Source organism: Peromyscus californicus, unplaced genomic scaffold, assembly GCF_007827085.1.
Source record: "Peromyscus californicus insignis strain IS unplaced genomic scaffold, ASM782708v3 Scaffold_5__1_contigs__length_169319896, whole genome shotgun sequence".
Taxonomy (NCBI): Eukaryota; Metazoa; Chordata; class Mammalia; order Rodentia; family Cricetidae; genus Peromyscus; species Peromyscus californicus.
The window spans coordinates 53179491-53196770 of record NW_026294573.1 but is presented as its reverse complement, the minus strand read 5'-3'; the positions used below and the strand labels follow the sequence as shown (position 1 = coordinate 53196770).

At 42.1% G+C, this 17280-nt stretch overlaps 1 protein-coding gene across 5 annotated transcripts in view; it reads left to right on the top strand.

The window, feature by feature from the left end:
* Nucleotides 1-17280, top strand: part of Patj (PATJ crumbs cell polarity complex component) — a 328062-nt gene that overhangs the window by 256697 nt on the left and 54085 nt on the right. For all 5 annotated transcript variants that reach the window (XM_052718902.1, XM_052718903.1, XM_052718901.1 and 2 more), the window contains one exon: nucleotides 731-864. In XM_052718902.1, the coding sequence (XP_052574862.1) occupies nucleotides 731-864 (134 nt within the window). The remainder of the gene's footprint in view (nucleotides 1-730; nucleotides 865-17280) is intronic.

The window sequence follows — 17280 nt, the reverse complement described above, 5'->3', positions numbered from 1 at the left end:
ATTTTATATACACATTCTATATACAGCCCGAAGGCTGTTTGGATGGGTCTATATTTTGAGTTTCTCCTATCGCATGAAGTCATGTGTAAATTTTCCATTTGTGGGGTCATGTCAGTGATCAAAAACCTTCCGATATCTGGATTAGGGATGCTCATCCTGTGATATTAGAGATAAACTTTAAGTAATTTTTATCTTCAGTCATATACTTTATTAGTTAAATCCCTTGTACATCTTAATTGATGTGTTGTACTCTGATTGAAAGTATTTAGGCACAGTTTTTTCTTATTCTTTGTTTTGTTTTTCATTTTGCAGTATGGGAGATTGAACCTGGGACCTCCTGAGGCAAACATTCTTCTAAACTCATGGTCTAATGTCATAATAGTTTTTATACTCATTGCAATACATGCTTTTGTGTACCTAAATATTTAGTCATCTGAAGTTTTTCCGTGCTGATTTTCATGGTGTGTTTTGAGGGGTTTTGTTTCTTTTTAATTAAGCATACCTAAAATTGGTAAGTTGACAGATTTGAGGAGGTGATGTTTTCATCTCAGAAAGTGCCTTAGCGGTGCCGTGTTTCATCCTGTGGACGAGGAGAGCAGTGACCCAGCCTTTCCCTCTGTAGTGCCTCGTGTGCAGGGAATGCAGTGACAAGCAGCCCCCGCGTGCTCCAGTGGATGCCGGGCGAGCTGCTTCTCCTACTTGCTAACCATTGTGTTTTATCACCTTCCAGGGAACTTCCAGGCTCCTGTCTCAGTGGACCCTGCAACGTGTCCCATTGTCCCTGGACAGGAAATGATCATAGAAATCTCCAAGGGGCGCTCAGGGCTTGGTCTCAGCATCGTAGGAGGAAAAGACACACCTTTGGTAAGTGTCTAGAAGTAAATTATGTCTACTGTCCCAGAGTTAGTTGCTGAGGCTCATTATGGCCCAGGATACTTGTACTGGAGACCTGACAAAACAAACAGGATATAAATACTCATTCCCTGAAACAAGGAAACTCAGGAGCTGCAGGCGTTACAGAAACCTGGTCCCCCTGTTCCTGGTCTGCAGGCCTCGCCTCTCTGCATCTACCCACCTGCCCTAGAGCATGTTGGCCTTCAGCCAACTCTCCAGTGCACTACCCAGCCCAGAAGTAAATGTGCTCTGAGCCTGATGTTATTGACCAAGGATTTTAACTTCTTATGCTTGATCAAAACATTGCGATTGAGGACATTTATGTCCTAACTTTCCCCTCTGCCTCATATGGCATCCTACGTAAGTGTGATGTCCTTTGGATACTGGACTTGCCCAGGCCCCACAGGCAGTTGAACTGCCTGCCCCTTACACAGGCTTCTGCTTCCATACTGCTCTAAACTCCTGCATTTCTTTCTCTTTGCCTAGCGTGGGATACTGTGTCTGTCCAGCTCTTGTCATTGAGGAAGGAGAGACCTTACCTTATAGCCTTTCTTTTGGATGATATAACTAAGTTATATTATTAAACAATATAATATTCATATATTATTTTAGTAATCTTGACTCACTGGGTTGTAGTAAAGCTTGGAGATTTTATAAACACCAGAAAATGGTTTATAACAGTGATCCTTGCCGTATTAAAACCATTGGAATAGTATTGAGAAACTATGCCCTGACATGGGTGCTAGCACCCTCCTAAAGGCCTGTTTTCCCCCATTTTCCCAAAGAGATACCTTAAATACCATAGGAAGTGAATTTGTATAAATAAAGCTGTATTTAAATAAAACAGGGAAATTAAATTTTAGAGTAGTTCTATACTGAATTCTTCCATGATAAGAATTTTAACTCTTTGGGGGCTGGAGAGATGGCTCAGTGGTTAAGAGCATGGGCTGCCTTTCTGGAGGACCTGGGTTAATTCCTGGTACCACCATGGTGTCTCCCGGCTATCTATTAACTCCAGTTCCATGGGATCCGATACCCGGGCATTGCACACACATGGTGTACATACATAAACATAAAATAACAAATTTAACCATCTGATCTCTTTGTTGTAGATAAATCTCTTTTTATGACTTAGCTTAAGATAGAACTAGATTTCCCAGAAGACTCCTAAGAATGGAGTCAGCTCAGCTGAGCAATCATGACCTTGCTCTCTCACCTCTGTTGATATTAATACAGTTCTGCTCTGTGTGGGACCCTCAGGATTCCTGACCCAGATGTGTGCTGTCCTCTATCACTGGCATGTGTTCAGTCCTCTGGCTAAGGGCACTCAGCCTCCTCTCCCCGCAGCCTGAGGCCTCACAGAACATCTTGCTCTGCTTCTCTTGACACCTCAAGAAAAGCAAAGATAAAAGTTCTTCAGGAACATCTTGAAGTTCCTAATAGTCCTGCCATTTGAGACTCTAAATCCCACTGTCCTTGAAAGATAAGCAGCACTTAAAATGAGAGATGGGACACAGCTTTTATTTCCTAGCCTCATCAAAAGCCTCCAGTTAGAATCATAGAAAATATGTAGGACTGTCATTATTTTTGCAGCCCAAAAAAGATAGATGTAGAAAGTTCTTAAACACATTGTTCCTACAATGAAGATCTTTCCCCCTTTTTAATACTCCCCCAAATTTTTACCTGAAGCATGAAAACTAACACATGGATCCCATTATCCAGCCAGCAGGAAATTTGCAAACAAAGATGGAAGTTTGTGAAAAGAAGTTGCAGGAAATGATGAGCTGGGTATGAGCAGAAGCTCTGCTATTTGGACTTACTTCAGCCTTGGTGCAGGGAAGGGCACATCTGACTCTCCACACCTCCCCTCCTCACCCCTCCCAATTAGAATCCCATGTCCTTTTTGTTATGTAGCCAACCGATTGTGGCCATCTGTAGAGTTGGTCTCTTGACACCTCATCAGTCCTCTGCCAGGACAGATGGCTTCAGAGATCACAGAGGGGGATCGCATGTCCTGTCCTGTGTGTTTGCAGCCAGTCACCTGCACCAGCCTTTGAAAGTGCTGAGCTAATGACAAGGGTGAGCTCCTAGAAGGTTTACCTCGGAGACAGCCTTCTGCCTCTGCTGTTCCTGTCTGTGATGCCACTGCCAGGCTGGCCTCTGGAGAGCACGGTCTTCTGTGATAGTTTGCATATGTTTGCTCAGTTCCCTTTGCTTTGACCTGAGTTATAAAACTGAGTGACATTCCCCTGCCTTCAAAGAGTGCACACATTTGCTCATTAGCTCTACTACTGTTTAGTGTCTGTGGTCTACTTTTGGTAGGAGATCAACCAAGGGGAAATCGTAATACTTCTAATCTTTAGAGGATAGGAAAAAATAATTTAACTCTTATAGACTAATTGTTGTATGATAAGTGGAAGCCAGGAAGCCAGATAAAGCACATTGCGCAGCAAAGGTGGGATATTAACTCATATTTTATTCCCTTCCATTGATATGCATATAATTCCATCTTTTTCCTGTCTTCCCTTGCTCTTGCTGGCCTTGTTGAAGTTTTCGTTTGCCTCATAAAACACCACCCAGTTCCTCCATGTCATCTAAGCTGCAAGTAAAGGATGCAGCGTGATTACCCTGCTGAAGACTCTAGTGCTAACCCCTCCCAGACCTGCCAAAGGCCCGTCTCAAAATGTCTGCCTCCTGATTGAGAGTTTTTATACCCACATTCTTGAAGAAACAAAATATGGCACCCCAGAATATTTGAGGTTATTTTATTGCCAGATGTGGGGATGCTAGAGAAGAAAAAAAAAAACCTCAAGGCGTAAGTCTTTATCTTGGACCACTGGCAGGCCCCTTTTCTAGGTAACAGTTGCCGGCAACTGCTGTGTAGACTCTGTGACTGCACCCTAGCTGCAGCAGAGCAGAGCACAGTGCTGATTCTTGGTGTAAGAAGCTCAGACTGTTACAAGTAAGGCACTGTGCAAGTGTTAAATGAATACTGAATGGGTACTGTAGCGGTGGTGTTGGCAAAAGTCTACCCTTAAGGTTATGTGCATTAGCTAAGATTGCCAAGTGCCCTCAGTTGTTTGAGTGGATCCTGGACTTGAGAGATAACCCAGTCGGTAAAGCGCTTGCTGTGCAAGCCTGAAGACCCGAGTTCGAGGCCCAGCATCCAGGTAAAGAGCCTGTCGTGGTGGCACATGTTTGTAATTCCAGAGCTGGGGAGGCAAAGATGGGCAGATTCCTGGGGACCACCCTAGCCTGATCAGCAAGTCCAGGCCCCATTGCCAAACCTTGTCTCAAATAACAAGGTGGACTGGAGAACTACTGAGGGGAAAACACCCAAGGTTGACCTCTGGTGTGTACACACACACACACACACACACACACACACACACACACACACACACACACACACGGAGATCCCTATTTCTCTTCATCTTATACCTCTGTATGTTTCCCATGCCTGAAATATGACTTTGTTTCTAGATGAATAGATTTTTTTTTTTCAGTATCAAGCTTCTAAAATCTGCTGTAATCACTCTTGTTACATAATTTGCATGTATCCTCACAACACCCTATGGGAGAAGTCGTAATAATTGTAGAATTTTCAGATGAGAGGGAAATTGTTAGGGAATTTCTCCAAAGACATATCCTGGCAGTGGGAACAGGTGTCGTTTGGTCAGATGATCCGGCTTTAAAGCACTCTTTGCGTCTCTGTGCTAACTCTACCACTGTGCCATCTGGAGAAGGGAGTTATCCTAGCTCCCAGACCCTACGTGCCATTTTAGCATGGGTATCTAGGAGTCATGCAGTGCCGTACACCCTTTAAACAATGCCCCTACTCCAGGCTCCTGAACCTACTGGCCTGCTGGCCTCACTCAGTTCCTCTAGTGAGTGCTGCTCCTACTGTGCAAAGCTTTGTGACGTCACTGGCTCTGTGAAAAGTATCTGTAATGGGTGTTACCTGTTATTAGAGTCCCTGATCACTTCGGGGCACAACTAGAACAGTGTTCACACCGCATCATTGGAGTGAGAACTGCAAGGTTGGGAAAGAGACCAGAGGGGCTGTTCTGGCCTTTTTCGAAACTTTAAGATTACCTTCTGTGGATAAAGGATGGGAATGATCCAGTGCTCACTGTCCTGAGAGTGAACCTCCTCTTGTAAAACATAAGAGACTGTTCCAGGTGTTCCCAATGGGCTCAGTGACAGGCAGGTATCACATTATTGTTGAGGTCCAACAAGTGACCTGCCAGCACCCAGTGAGTGTGTCGTCCCTAGAGAACTCCTGGGAAAGGCTGCACTCAACTTCTGCATCAGTGTAACTACTCAGCTTTTTGCTTTTTAAACAAAGCAGACACATTTACACTTATGGCTCTTATTTTCAAGATAATGGTGTGAGAAAGCTCTGTACCCCCATACTTGACATCTCACAGATTGCTTAACATTGAAGTCTAGAGAGTTGTTTTATCTTGTTTAACTAGGGAATAAGGCCAGGTTATTATGGGATTTGGCTTGTTTGTTTTATGAAAGTTAGAGTCTTTTATCACTTTTGCAAGGAAAAATTTATAAATAAAAGTTAGTGTCCTTGCCCTGCCTCAGAGTTTTGTTACAAGAGAAAAACTGACCAGGCGCTGACTTGGCTTTTATATTTTGGGTGCCATTCCTTCAAAATGAAGCCGGTCAATTCTTAAGAGAAATTGTAAAATACAGATATCAAATCTATCACATGTATTTGTTTATTTAGAGTGTGTGTGTGTGTGTGTGTGTGTGTGTGTGTGTGTGTGTGTGTGTAGGCATCCACGCACCGCAGTGCACGTGTGTAAGTCAGAGGACAGCCTGCTGGAAGTCTGTTCTCTCCTCCACTGTGTGGATCCCAGAGGTGAAACTCAGATTGTTTCCCTTGGCAACATGAACCTTGACCTGCTGCTTTCTCACTGACCCTCTTCTTACTGGTTTTTCTAATTCTTGACAATTTCATGTATACAGAGTATCTTGATCACATTTATTCTTCAGTCCCCACTTTGACTTTGTAGATCCTTCCCAATATGACCCCTCCCATCTTCATGTCCCTTTTTTTTTCTTTGTTTATAAACTCATTGAGCCCAGCTAGTGTTTCCTGTATTACATGGGTGTAGAGCCATCCTTTTGAGCATGAGAAATCCACTAGCAACCTTACCTCTGAAGAAAAATGACTGTCTTGAACAGGCAAGATGGCTCAGTGATTGAGAGAGCTATCTGCTCTTGTAGGGAACTAGAGTTCAGTTCCCAGTATTGAATAGCTTACAAATACCTGTAACTCTACCTCTAGGGGATCTAGTGCCCTCTTCTGGATGCTCTTGCTATACACACAGAAAGAAAGAAAGAAAGAAAGAAAGAAAGAAAGAAAGAAAGAAAGAAAGAAAGAAAGAAAGAAAGAAAGAAAGAAAGAAAGAAAGAAAGAAAGAAAGAAAGAAAGAAGAGAGAGAGAGAGAGAGAGAGAGAGAGAGAGAGAGAGAGAGAAAGGGAGGGAGGGAACGAAGGAAGGAAGGAGGGAGGGAGGGAGGGAAGGAAGGAAGGAAGGAAGGGGACTCTTCCTGCCCCAGTAGCTCCTTAGCTAAGGGTAAGGCCTCATGAGCCCCTTCTCTATCCACACTGTCATGGTGACAGGCTTGGTCCTGTGTAGGTCACCACAGCTGCTGTGAATTCATGGGTGTGACAGCCATGGCATATCCTGATGACATTTCACAGCATTACTGTCCTCCGGCTCTCACATTCTCCTGCCCATCTTCTGGGATGTTCCCTGGGGCTTGGACAAGAAGGTAGTGATCTAGGCGTCCCGTCTAGGGCTTAGCATTCGGCAGCCACTCTACTCTCAGCTCCTTGACTGCTTATGTGTTTCTGCGGTCATTGATGTCTACTGCAGAAGGACCCTTCTCCAATAAAGGCTGAGAACAACACTGATGTATCTGTGCCTATGAACATAAACACTGAAAAGACATTTTGACAGCATGAACATTTAGCAAAATATAACAGTAATAGGTCATGCCCACTCACCCATCCAGGGCCCCTGACCTTGCCAGTCATGGGCTTTTAACCAAGTTTCCAGTATTAGGAACTAAACCCCTCCTATGAAGCAGGCTGTAAATCCATTTCAAAAACAGAAAAAGAAAGAATGGAAAGAAAAGAAGAGAAAACGCTGTTGGTTCCTCCCGTAACAGTCACGTCACCATTGTACTCGTAGGCAAACCTTTCCTAGCACATCAGTGTTGTAGCATGAGGTGCTGAGCACTAACGCCCATTCTCTAAAGCAGCCGTCACAGCGCCTCCGGCACTACGTAAGCCAGCCAGCAGGGAATACATTTCCTGGTGAGTTCCAACCTGACTCTGTCCAGAAACCAAAGTGTGTGGTATCTTCAGCAGCAGAGTCTTACTATCATGCAGTTATGGTGGGCAGCCAAGAACAATGGCCATACCGTGTGTGTGTGTGTGTGTGTGTGTGTGTGTGTGTGTGTGTGTGTGTGTGTGTGCCTCTGGGGCCTCCCTGACCACTAACTTAAAAGAGGTATTCGGTGCCTGGGACTCAGATTTTCCCTAAAATAACCTTCTAGGAGCAGCAGTGTCTGCCCATCAGAGTGCCTCAGTTTAAACTCTTTTTTTTTTAGTTGTATTTTTAATTAGCTCATAGCTTAATGGGTTTCCGTAAGACTTTCTCATGCACTCTCAACTTTGGATAGCTCACTTCCTACGCTCTCATCTTCCCGGTTCCCTCCGCTGTCCCCTGCCCCACTTGAACCTTTACTCTCCGTTGACCTTGTCCCTCTCCTCTCTCATGAACCATCTCTAGCTTCTTGACTTCTACAGACACTCCAAGTTAAACACACAATTCTCAGAGTTTGAAGCTGTGACCTTTATATGAGGAGATTGTGAACTGTTTTCTTTCTGGGCCTGGGTTATCTCACCTTGTATAACATTTTCCAGTTCCTTCCATTTTCCTGCTTTAAAAAATGTAGATACTCTTAATTTTAAAAGCCTTTAGACCAGTGTTTCTCAACCCATGGGTTGTGACCCCACAACACATATTAGAAATCATGCATATCAGCCAGGCAGTGGTGGTGCACACCTTTAGTCCCAGCACTCGGGAGATAGAGCCAGGTGGATCTCTGTGAGTTCGAGGCCATCCTGGTCTATAGGGTAAGATCCAGGACAGGCACCAAAACAACACAGAGAAACCCTGCTTTGAAACCTCCCCCAACCCCCCCAAAATCCTACATATCAGATATTTACATTAAGATTAATAACAGTAGCAAAATTACAGTTATGAAACAGTAACAAAATAATTTTATGGTTGGGGGTCACCACAGCATGAGGAACTGTATTAAAGGGTTGAAATATTAGGAAGGTTGAGAACCACTGTTGTAGACTGTCAGATTTAGAATTTTATCATTTCTGTCCAAGTTTCAATTTTTCTTTTTTATTTTCACACATGATTTAATATTTATCTACATGCTAGAGGCTGGGCCCCAAGGATTCACACACATTGTGCATGCACTTCACCACCAAGCTGCAAGATAGCCCTAATAATCTTATTTACTACTACACACAGATTCTACAAAATAATACCAATTTAATCCATCTCTGTTACACAGTTGTGTAAGTCAGATGCATTATACATTAATAAGACATCAAAGTAGAAGGCCCTCTAGCATTTGGACATTATATGGCAAAGTTTACCTACGGAGAAATTAAAGTGGAGAATACTTTCCTTTTGCCACAGCTATATCTATTCTGAAGTAACTCCATTTGACCCCCATCATATTATATGCTCTCGCTTATTTATTACTGCTTTTGACAATCTGAAAGTAGTACTACAGTGATCTAAACTCCTGGATATTTTTTAAGTAAGCAGGGTAGAAAGCTAATTTACATTGATTGTTAGCGGTTCACCTTCATGTGAACTCTGCACAGTCTGTCTCGCAAGGAGCATGGTTTGCTTTGGCATGTAATCCCCAAAGCCCAGCCTCTTTTATCATCATTGCTTAAGTCATATATTTTTACACAAAACATCTTTTTACCTTAGCTTTATTTTAAAATCAAGTAGAGTTTACAAAACCTCTCCGAATCACACTGGAGGAATGTTAACGAATAGTACCCTGGATCTGGATGTTCAGGACGTAAGAATGTGACTGCAAGCAATAATATTATGCAGGCTGAGTAAAATTTCAATAAATAAGAACAAATGGAACTGTGGGGGCTTATAAAATGTAATGCATATACATATATGCATGCAATAACAATTAGTGAAAGAAAAAAGAAGCCATGAATTCAAAGGAGAGTGGAAAGGGGTATATGAAAAGCTTTGGTGGCAGAAATAAAATAAGAAATATAATGATCAAAATGTAATGCAAATATTATCCATTTCCTTCAATAAATCTATATTTCAGCATGGACAATTATACATATTCATGAACATCAACTTTTTGTTAAATCACGCTTGGCACAAGAACTCAATTTTAGGTAAACATAAACTTCGTTTTTGAGCTTGAGAGAAAGCTTGTCACAGTGTTAAAGTCTAACATGTTTATTAGTTCTCAGAACAGTTTTTGTGTCAACTCTTATGGCTGTGACTTTCATTTCATATATTAATTACGGGGTAAATAGTGTGCAACAGTTATAACCTCTGAAAGTGTCTGTGTGTGTGTGTGTGTGTGTATTTGAGAGAGAGAGAGAGAGAGAGAGAGAGAGATCATATCAGTTGCATTGAAACAGTTCAATCTATAGAACTGGCAAGCAGTGATGACGTCAATTTGACAGAGACTGTATTTTTTTTAATACCACATTCTGTTGATGTATAGAAAGCAGTATATTTAATGAACACTTCGCCCATCTGTTGACTTCATTTTGTCTTCAGTCAGTAATGTTCTCACAGGTACTGAAATTAAGTACCTGTATCAGTCAGGAGCCAAGTCTTTGGCATGCCGGTGGAAGAGGAAGTCCACAGCTTGCCTTAAGCCTTGTTGGAATTATTCCTTCATTGCAATCTGTTTACGTTCTGATTTGAAACTGGGCCTCACTAAGTTGTCCAGGCTTTCCTTGAACCCATCCTGTAGTACAGGCAGGCCTTAAATTTAGTATCCTCCTGCCTCAGACTCCCAAGTAGCTGGGATTACAGGCCCATGTCAATAGACCCAGTTTGTTCAATCCATTATTAGTGCTGGAAATAGAACCCACAGCTACTGGAGAAAGAATATCCTGAAGAAAAAAAAAAAAAAAAAGACTATGAAGGGGGTGGATTTGGGCAGAGTTAGGGGGAGGAAAGGGGCAATTATGATCAAAATACATTGTGTGTATGTATGACATGTTCAAAGAACTAATAAGATGTTATATTTTCACCAAGAAAAAAAAGCAACAAGTTATACATAGGAATTTCCATGGTAACAAGAAAAGTAGACATGTTGGCATTCCTCAGAGTCTTGCATTTAGACTATACTGACATATCTTCCTCCCTTTATTTACTAGCTATACCCCCTGAAACTTAGATGTCTATGTTGGGGGGCTTATTATTCAATCAATATCTACTGTATGGTAAATATTGTGTGTGAATGTGTGGAGAGAAAAAGAGAATTTTCAAACTGGGATGACATAGATGTCATGTGGATCAATTCAGTGCTTCACTGACATTGTTAAGTGTCACAAACAGAGAAAATTAAGTAGGCTACCTGCAGAATGTCAGAAAATATAATTCCTCAAGCTCCCAGTCCTGAATCTTCCAAACACTGCTGCACTCTATTTTTTCTAGATCAAGCTCTAATTGAAGTAAAATTGAAAAGTTTTCTTCTTAAAGCATTGGGTTAAGAGGCTGGAAACAGCTCAGTCGTAGACCACTGAGTCAGCATGAATACATGAGGCACTGGGTTCAGACACACACACACACACAGGATCTGGGTTGTAAGAAGAATCAAAAGAACTAAAAATCAAAGGAACTATGTTCTTCATATTTAAATAGATAGTTTGAGCTTACAATTTTGCTCAAAATGAGATCAACTCCATCAGCTTAACCCAACGTTTTATATTTAGCTAAGTTCAGTCCTGTGTTTTCAGTGAATGTTTGAGTGTAGTTTAGGCTTTTATTGTCCTCACCACATTAGCCCCCCTCATTGGTCTGGCCTGTTGGCTGAGAGCACAGTGCACCGCACTTCCTCGAAGGCATGTCTATGTGATTTCTGAACAGTGACAGCTCAGAACTCAATTAAGTTGTCTTTGAAAGCAGCACAACTCACAGAGGTCTGAGCCATGGTTTCTTTCAAAAAAAAGAAGTGCCCATTTAATACAGAATATATTTAATATTGCTTTTGGTACCCATGGGTCTTTCTCATTAGGAGCTGTTTTTCCCTGAAGGCAGGATAATGAGATCTGACACTTTTTTGGAATACTGATAAATGTTTTCCATCTTAAATGTGAAATTTAATGTGGAACTTTTCTGTGGTTAAAATATCCCTTAGGAGTTCTTGTGGGGAGTGTGGTTGGAGGCTTTTACGAGTGTGGCAAAGACTGCTTTTCCTTCAAGGGTGACCCAAGCTACAGAAAGCATGCCTGCAAGCAGGAAACAAAACCATGTGGAAACAGACCTTCATAATTATCTACCATGGAGTTCCCAGTCAAATTTTGTCTGAGTTTGTTAGACTGATATACCAAATATCTACAAGTGTTAAATATAAAAATCTCATTCATCTAGAATAGCTTGCCCTCAATGTAGAGCTTTGTAAACTCTTTCAGCCCACAGAAGACATCACTTAATTTTTCTAACACATGGTTTCCTTAAGTGTTATGGGCCTATTGTGACAACGATAAAATTGCCTTTTGCTGAGTGATTGGTGTGTTTATGAGTTACTTTATCTACTTGTTGGCAGCTTGAACAGTAAAGAAAATTTGATTGATGGGCTGTAGTGTGCAGTGACTTTGCCTCCGTCTAAGGCTCTATTATTACATGTTATCAAATTCTTTTCCAGCAATTCAGAGTTTAATCCCCTTGGAGGAATTTGGGGATTTTGTGGGACTCGGTGATAATTAAGTCTCTCTCATGCTTGGCTCCTTTAAATGGTTCTCTGAGCTAATGTAAATTCTCTGGGAATTCATATGGCTTTCATATCCATTTTTTGTTGAGTATTTTGGTTTTGTATTGTTAATGCTTTGCCATCAGAAGGTTGGATTGAAATAGAATTAAGACATACTAACTTTACCCACCTCCCCATTCAGAGTCATTTTGATCTCTTTTTCTATTGTCAATGCTTTCTTGATCAACATTGAAGAGAACACTTAAGAGTATTGGCTCCAGGTCAGCAGCGGGACACAAAGGTGAACTGGAAGCAGACCCAGTTCTGAAGAGAGGCATCAGGATGGGAGGATGGGTCCATGGACAGACAGACAATGGTGGTATTCTGATCCATGCGGGGTGTCGTGGTGACTCACGAGAAGAATGAGTCATGGAGAGTGTGACACTTGGATGATTTGAGGAGAATGTCAGGAAACAAAGGAGGTACCAGGCAAGAGAGAGCAAGGCCTTTCAACATTTGAAGGCTTCATCCTTTCTAAGCGCATCTAAGAAGATATCTCTATAAGTATTTAAGTATCAACCTATCAGTGGTGTATGGTGTGCTGTTGGCTATATTATCCTGCCCTGTAAAAAAAATAAAAAAACATTTAGAAACAACTCTGGAGAGGTAAGGCAGGAGAAGAGAAACAAGGGAATCAGCGGGGTTAACGGAGAAGCTTGTTTGGGAAGGGGGGTCACAGTGCTGCAGTGGGGACCAAGACCTTGCGCCAACCTTCTGCTACTGAGATCTGCAGATGTCAACGCCTTATTAGTCTCAAGGCTTCCTTTCACTTCCCCAAGTCATCTTTTTCTCCACATTCTGTAAAATGATCCATTCGTCGCCCTCGAGGCTATTGCTGTGGAACTGAGGTGACAGTATTTCCACAGAACTGATCATATGGGAACCCCCAGCCTTTATAGAAGACACAGGAAACTATTCAAACAGATCAGTCACATGGTGGGAGCCCAAACTTTCTGTAAAATGATCCATTCGTGCCCCCGAGGCTATTGCTGTGGAACTGAGGTGACAGTATTTCCACAGAACTGATCATATGGGAACCCCCAGCCTTTGTAGAAGACACGGGGAAACTATTCAAACAGATCAGTCACATGGTGGGAGCCCAGACTTTCATCTGTCCTGTCAGAAGCTGCAAAGACCTGTTGGGAACTGAAGCCCATGGGCCTGCATTTGCTCTTCTGCAAGCAGGATTAGCAGTGCTAGGTTGCTTAGCCGTTAGGAAGACTGAGTGCCACAGCTGGAAGTGTGTGGTATCTCTGCGACATAGGTGTCCGCTAACTAGTAACAGGAGAACTTATCATTCTCTTACTCATGATAAAACTTGGCAGTCAGCTATATGTGTAGATAATAAATTGTTCCATTCCAGAAGAGCTAATGGCCTTCTGCAGGCCCATGGCAGGGAGTAGCACTGCCCATCTTTGAACAGAGAAAGCCTATGCCAGAGGCCCAATTCCTAATCACATCCTAATCAGTCCTCAACCTCTCCTCATACTAAGCCGACAGACACCTACAAGGACATGACTAATAGGCTACATCGAGAGTAGATGAATACCACAAACTGTTAGTTTCAAGATCATATGTTTTCTCTCAGATACCAATTCTAGCGCTCTCTCTCTCTCTCTCTCTCTCTCTCTCTCTCTCTCTCTCTATATATATATATATATATATATATATATATGGTATATATGTGAGTAGAAAGTGTACTATGTGGAGGAAAGAAAGAGTCTAAAGGGAGATAGAGCAGGGAGTAAGATAGGAAAGTGAGGAGAAGCCAAATCCAGGTGTTTGCATCTGGAACTAGAGGAGAATAACGCAGAAGACACTGTGTGGGGAAGAGGGACACAGGCAAGAGGGAGAAGGGTCAAGGAAGGAAGGTACGAGCAAACCACACAACTCATATATATATGGAAATGCTATAAAGAAATACTGTTTTGGTTGTGTGGTGATGGTGCACTCAAGAGGCAGAGGCAGGTGGATATCTTTGAGTTCAAGGCCAGCCTGGTCTACAAAGTGAATTCCAGGACAGCCAAAGCTGTTACACACAGAGAAACCCTGTCTCGAGAAAGAAAGAAAGAAAGAAAGAAAGAAGAAAGAAAGAAAGAAAGAAAGAAAGAAAGAAAGAAAGAAAGAAAGAAAGAAAGAAAGAAAGAAAGAAAGAAAGAAGAGAAAGAGAGAGAGAAAGAGAGAGAGAGAAAGAGAGAGAGAGAAAGAAAGAAAGAAAGAAAGAAAGAAAGAAAGAAAGAAAGAAAGAAAGAAAGAAAGACTGTTTTGTATGCTAACTAAAAAGATTCCGAGAAGTTGCTGGTGCTGGTAAGCAGTGTCTGAGGACCCCAGGGAGAACAGTGGTCTTTATCTGTGCAGACCAGAAGTGGGGCGGAGACCAGAACTCTAGGAGGGCAGCTAGTAAGAAAAGAAGCCACCATGCTTTTATTTAAAATAATAGCTCAGTTCCTTATTAACGGCCCATTATTTCCATCTAATCATACGTTTCCAAAGGCAAACACTAGAAGAAGTTTAATATAATGTCGTTGAATAGACCCTGAAATGCCCTAACCCGGTATCTTCTTTCTTTACTGCCCTACCCTGAAGTGCCAAACAAAACAAAGTTGACCTTCTTTCGGTTCTCCGGCATACATTTCCAATTTCGCTCTTGTCTCCATTTCTGATCTTGTCACCCCAGTTAACACATCTGTCAGAGCTTCGTAAAGCACTCTCAAGTGTTAGAGTGCTCAGCAAGAAAGGCAGCCATTCTGTTGACAGGTTACAGTGTCGTGTGTTTTCTTCTGTTTTCATGGAGTCAGAGACATCATAGCAGTGGTCAAGCAAAGGCAAAGACATAAACCAGGAGTTTCCACAGGAGGATTCCCATGTCACACACACCTTTGGCAACGAACCCAGCGCTTCTTTGAAACTCTTAATGGTGTCTTGACATTACAGCTAGTGTTTCATGGGCACAAGAAGTGTGTAAAGAGATTTGGATTCAAAAGTACTCTTTTTAGTATTTTTTTAACTTTCTTACCAGTATATAAGCACACTCCCCTCACACATCTCACTTACCCTGCCCTTCCTCTTCTTATCCTTCCCTTCCCATTAACCCTTTGGGGACTTCTGCTTTCATTTAATCTATAGATGCATGATTTTATGTGACTATATAAAATCCAAGTGCCACAAATGAGAGAAAACGTGCAATATATGTTTGAGACTGGCCTGATTTGCTTAATATGATTGCTTCCACTTACACCAATTTTCCCCAAATGACTTGATATCATTCTTCTTTATGGCAGAAAAAATTCTGTTGTCTGTCTGAACTACATTTTCTTTATCCACTCCTCTGTTGTTGGACATCAGGGTTGGTTCCATAACTTAGCTTTTGTGAATATGGCTTCAGTAAACATGGATGTGCAATAATTCCTGTGATCCATTGACTTTGAGCCATTTGAGTAGATACCCAAGGGTGTTTGAGAAACTGCTACACTGGTTTCCATAGAGACTGGGCTAGTTAATAGTTCCCCCAGCCCCACCCCACCCCCAGCAGCATATAAGAGTTCCTTCTTTTTATTTCACCCATCATTTTTGTTGTTTTCTTGATGACTGCCATTCTAACTGGGGTGAGAAGAAATCTCAACATAGTTTGGGTTGCCATTTCTCTAATATCTAGTGAGGTTGAACATTTTTCATGTTTAATGGCCATTTGTATTTCCTCTTTTGAGAACTGTCTGTTCATTTCATGAGCCCATTTTATTGATTGGATTGTCTTCTTGTTTCTCAGTGAGGTTGCTTGTTGGTTGGTTGGTTTTTCAATTCTTTGTGTATTCTAGATATTAAGACTCTGCCAGGCACATAGCTGGCAAAGATTTTCTCCCATTCTTTAGGCTGGTTCTTTGCTCAGCCTTAAGTGTTTGCTTTGCTGTGCAGAGCTTTTCAGCTTTCCGAGATCCTGCCTGCTGATGGTTGCATTTATTTACTGGATGGCTGAGGTCCCGTATAGGCAACCCTTGCTCACGCCTACTTCCCCCACTTAACAGTGTCAAACTTAGGTCTATACTAAGGTCTTCAGTTCATCTGGAGCTGAGTTTTGTCCAGGTGAGAAATAAGGGTTCAGTTTCTTGTACACCTCAGTTTTCTCTGCAACATTTGTTATAGAGGACCAAACTGCTTCATAGAATGAGAAGTATATGGGTCTTTGTCTTCCTTTTGGATATGAATCAACAGAAAACTTACATTTGCTGTTTAGAATGTTCTGAGATCTGAGAGCTTATGTGAAAAACAAGCTTTGTACTCAGTGGGAGACTTCCAAACCAGGAATGGTGAGATGTTACAGACTGGCATCATCCAGGCTCCCTGTAGACCACGGTCCAAGTGACCCTTGATGCAATCTGGAAGTGTGTTGAGATCACTTCAGGCCACGGGCCCAGTACATCTCCTCAAAGTCATTCCCTAGAAGCAGCAGAAAAACAAAGACTTGGCAATAAAAACATTCCCTGGATTTAGAAATGTTGTTAGTTAGTGTTAAAATCCACTGCTGCTACAGGATCTGAAGTGCAGATGGATCAAGGCTCCTAGCCCAGCTCTGAACAATTGTTATAGTAAAGCGTGATTTCAGAATTGTATTGTAATGAAATGAAAATGCCCTGAAGGTGTTTTGGGTTGATTATAGACATCTAACTTTGTTGCTTCTCTTCCCTAGAAGTTGTGTTGGATTTTTTTTTTTTTTTTGGAAAGTTGTTTCTAGCCTAGCATGGTGGCACACGTTTTCTAAATCCAGGGTGCAGTAGGAGGATCACAGTGAGTTCAAGGCCAGCATGGGCTACTGAGTGAGACTTTGTCTCACAAAAAGAAGGACTGGGGATGGTGGCTCACACCTTCAATTCCAGCACTCGGAGGTGGAGGCAAAAGCATAGAGATCTCTCTAAGTGCAAGGCCAGCCTGTCTGCATAGTGAGTTCCAGGCCAGCCAGTACAAAATAGTGAGACTTATTCTCAAAAAAAAAAAAAAAAAAAAGGAAGTGGGGGGCAGGGCAGAGGGAAGGGGTAAAGGAAGGAAATGTAGGCCTCAAACTTAGATCTGTCTTCATCTGCCTCTCAAGTGCTGGGATTAAAGCCATGGATGACCATGCTTGGTCCTATGAAATTTAGATTTAAATGAAGTCACCATATAATGAGAGAAGCAATGCCCCAACTAGACGTCTTATACCACCATAAAACCTCCAGTGCCAGGAGTAGGTTACCAAGGGGTCCTGTATAGCACCCCCACTAAATATCACAAGCTATTGCCAAAGCTATTGGTTCCCCTCTACAACGTA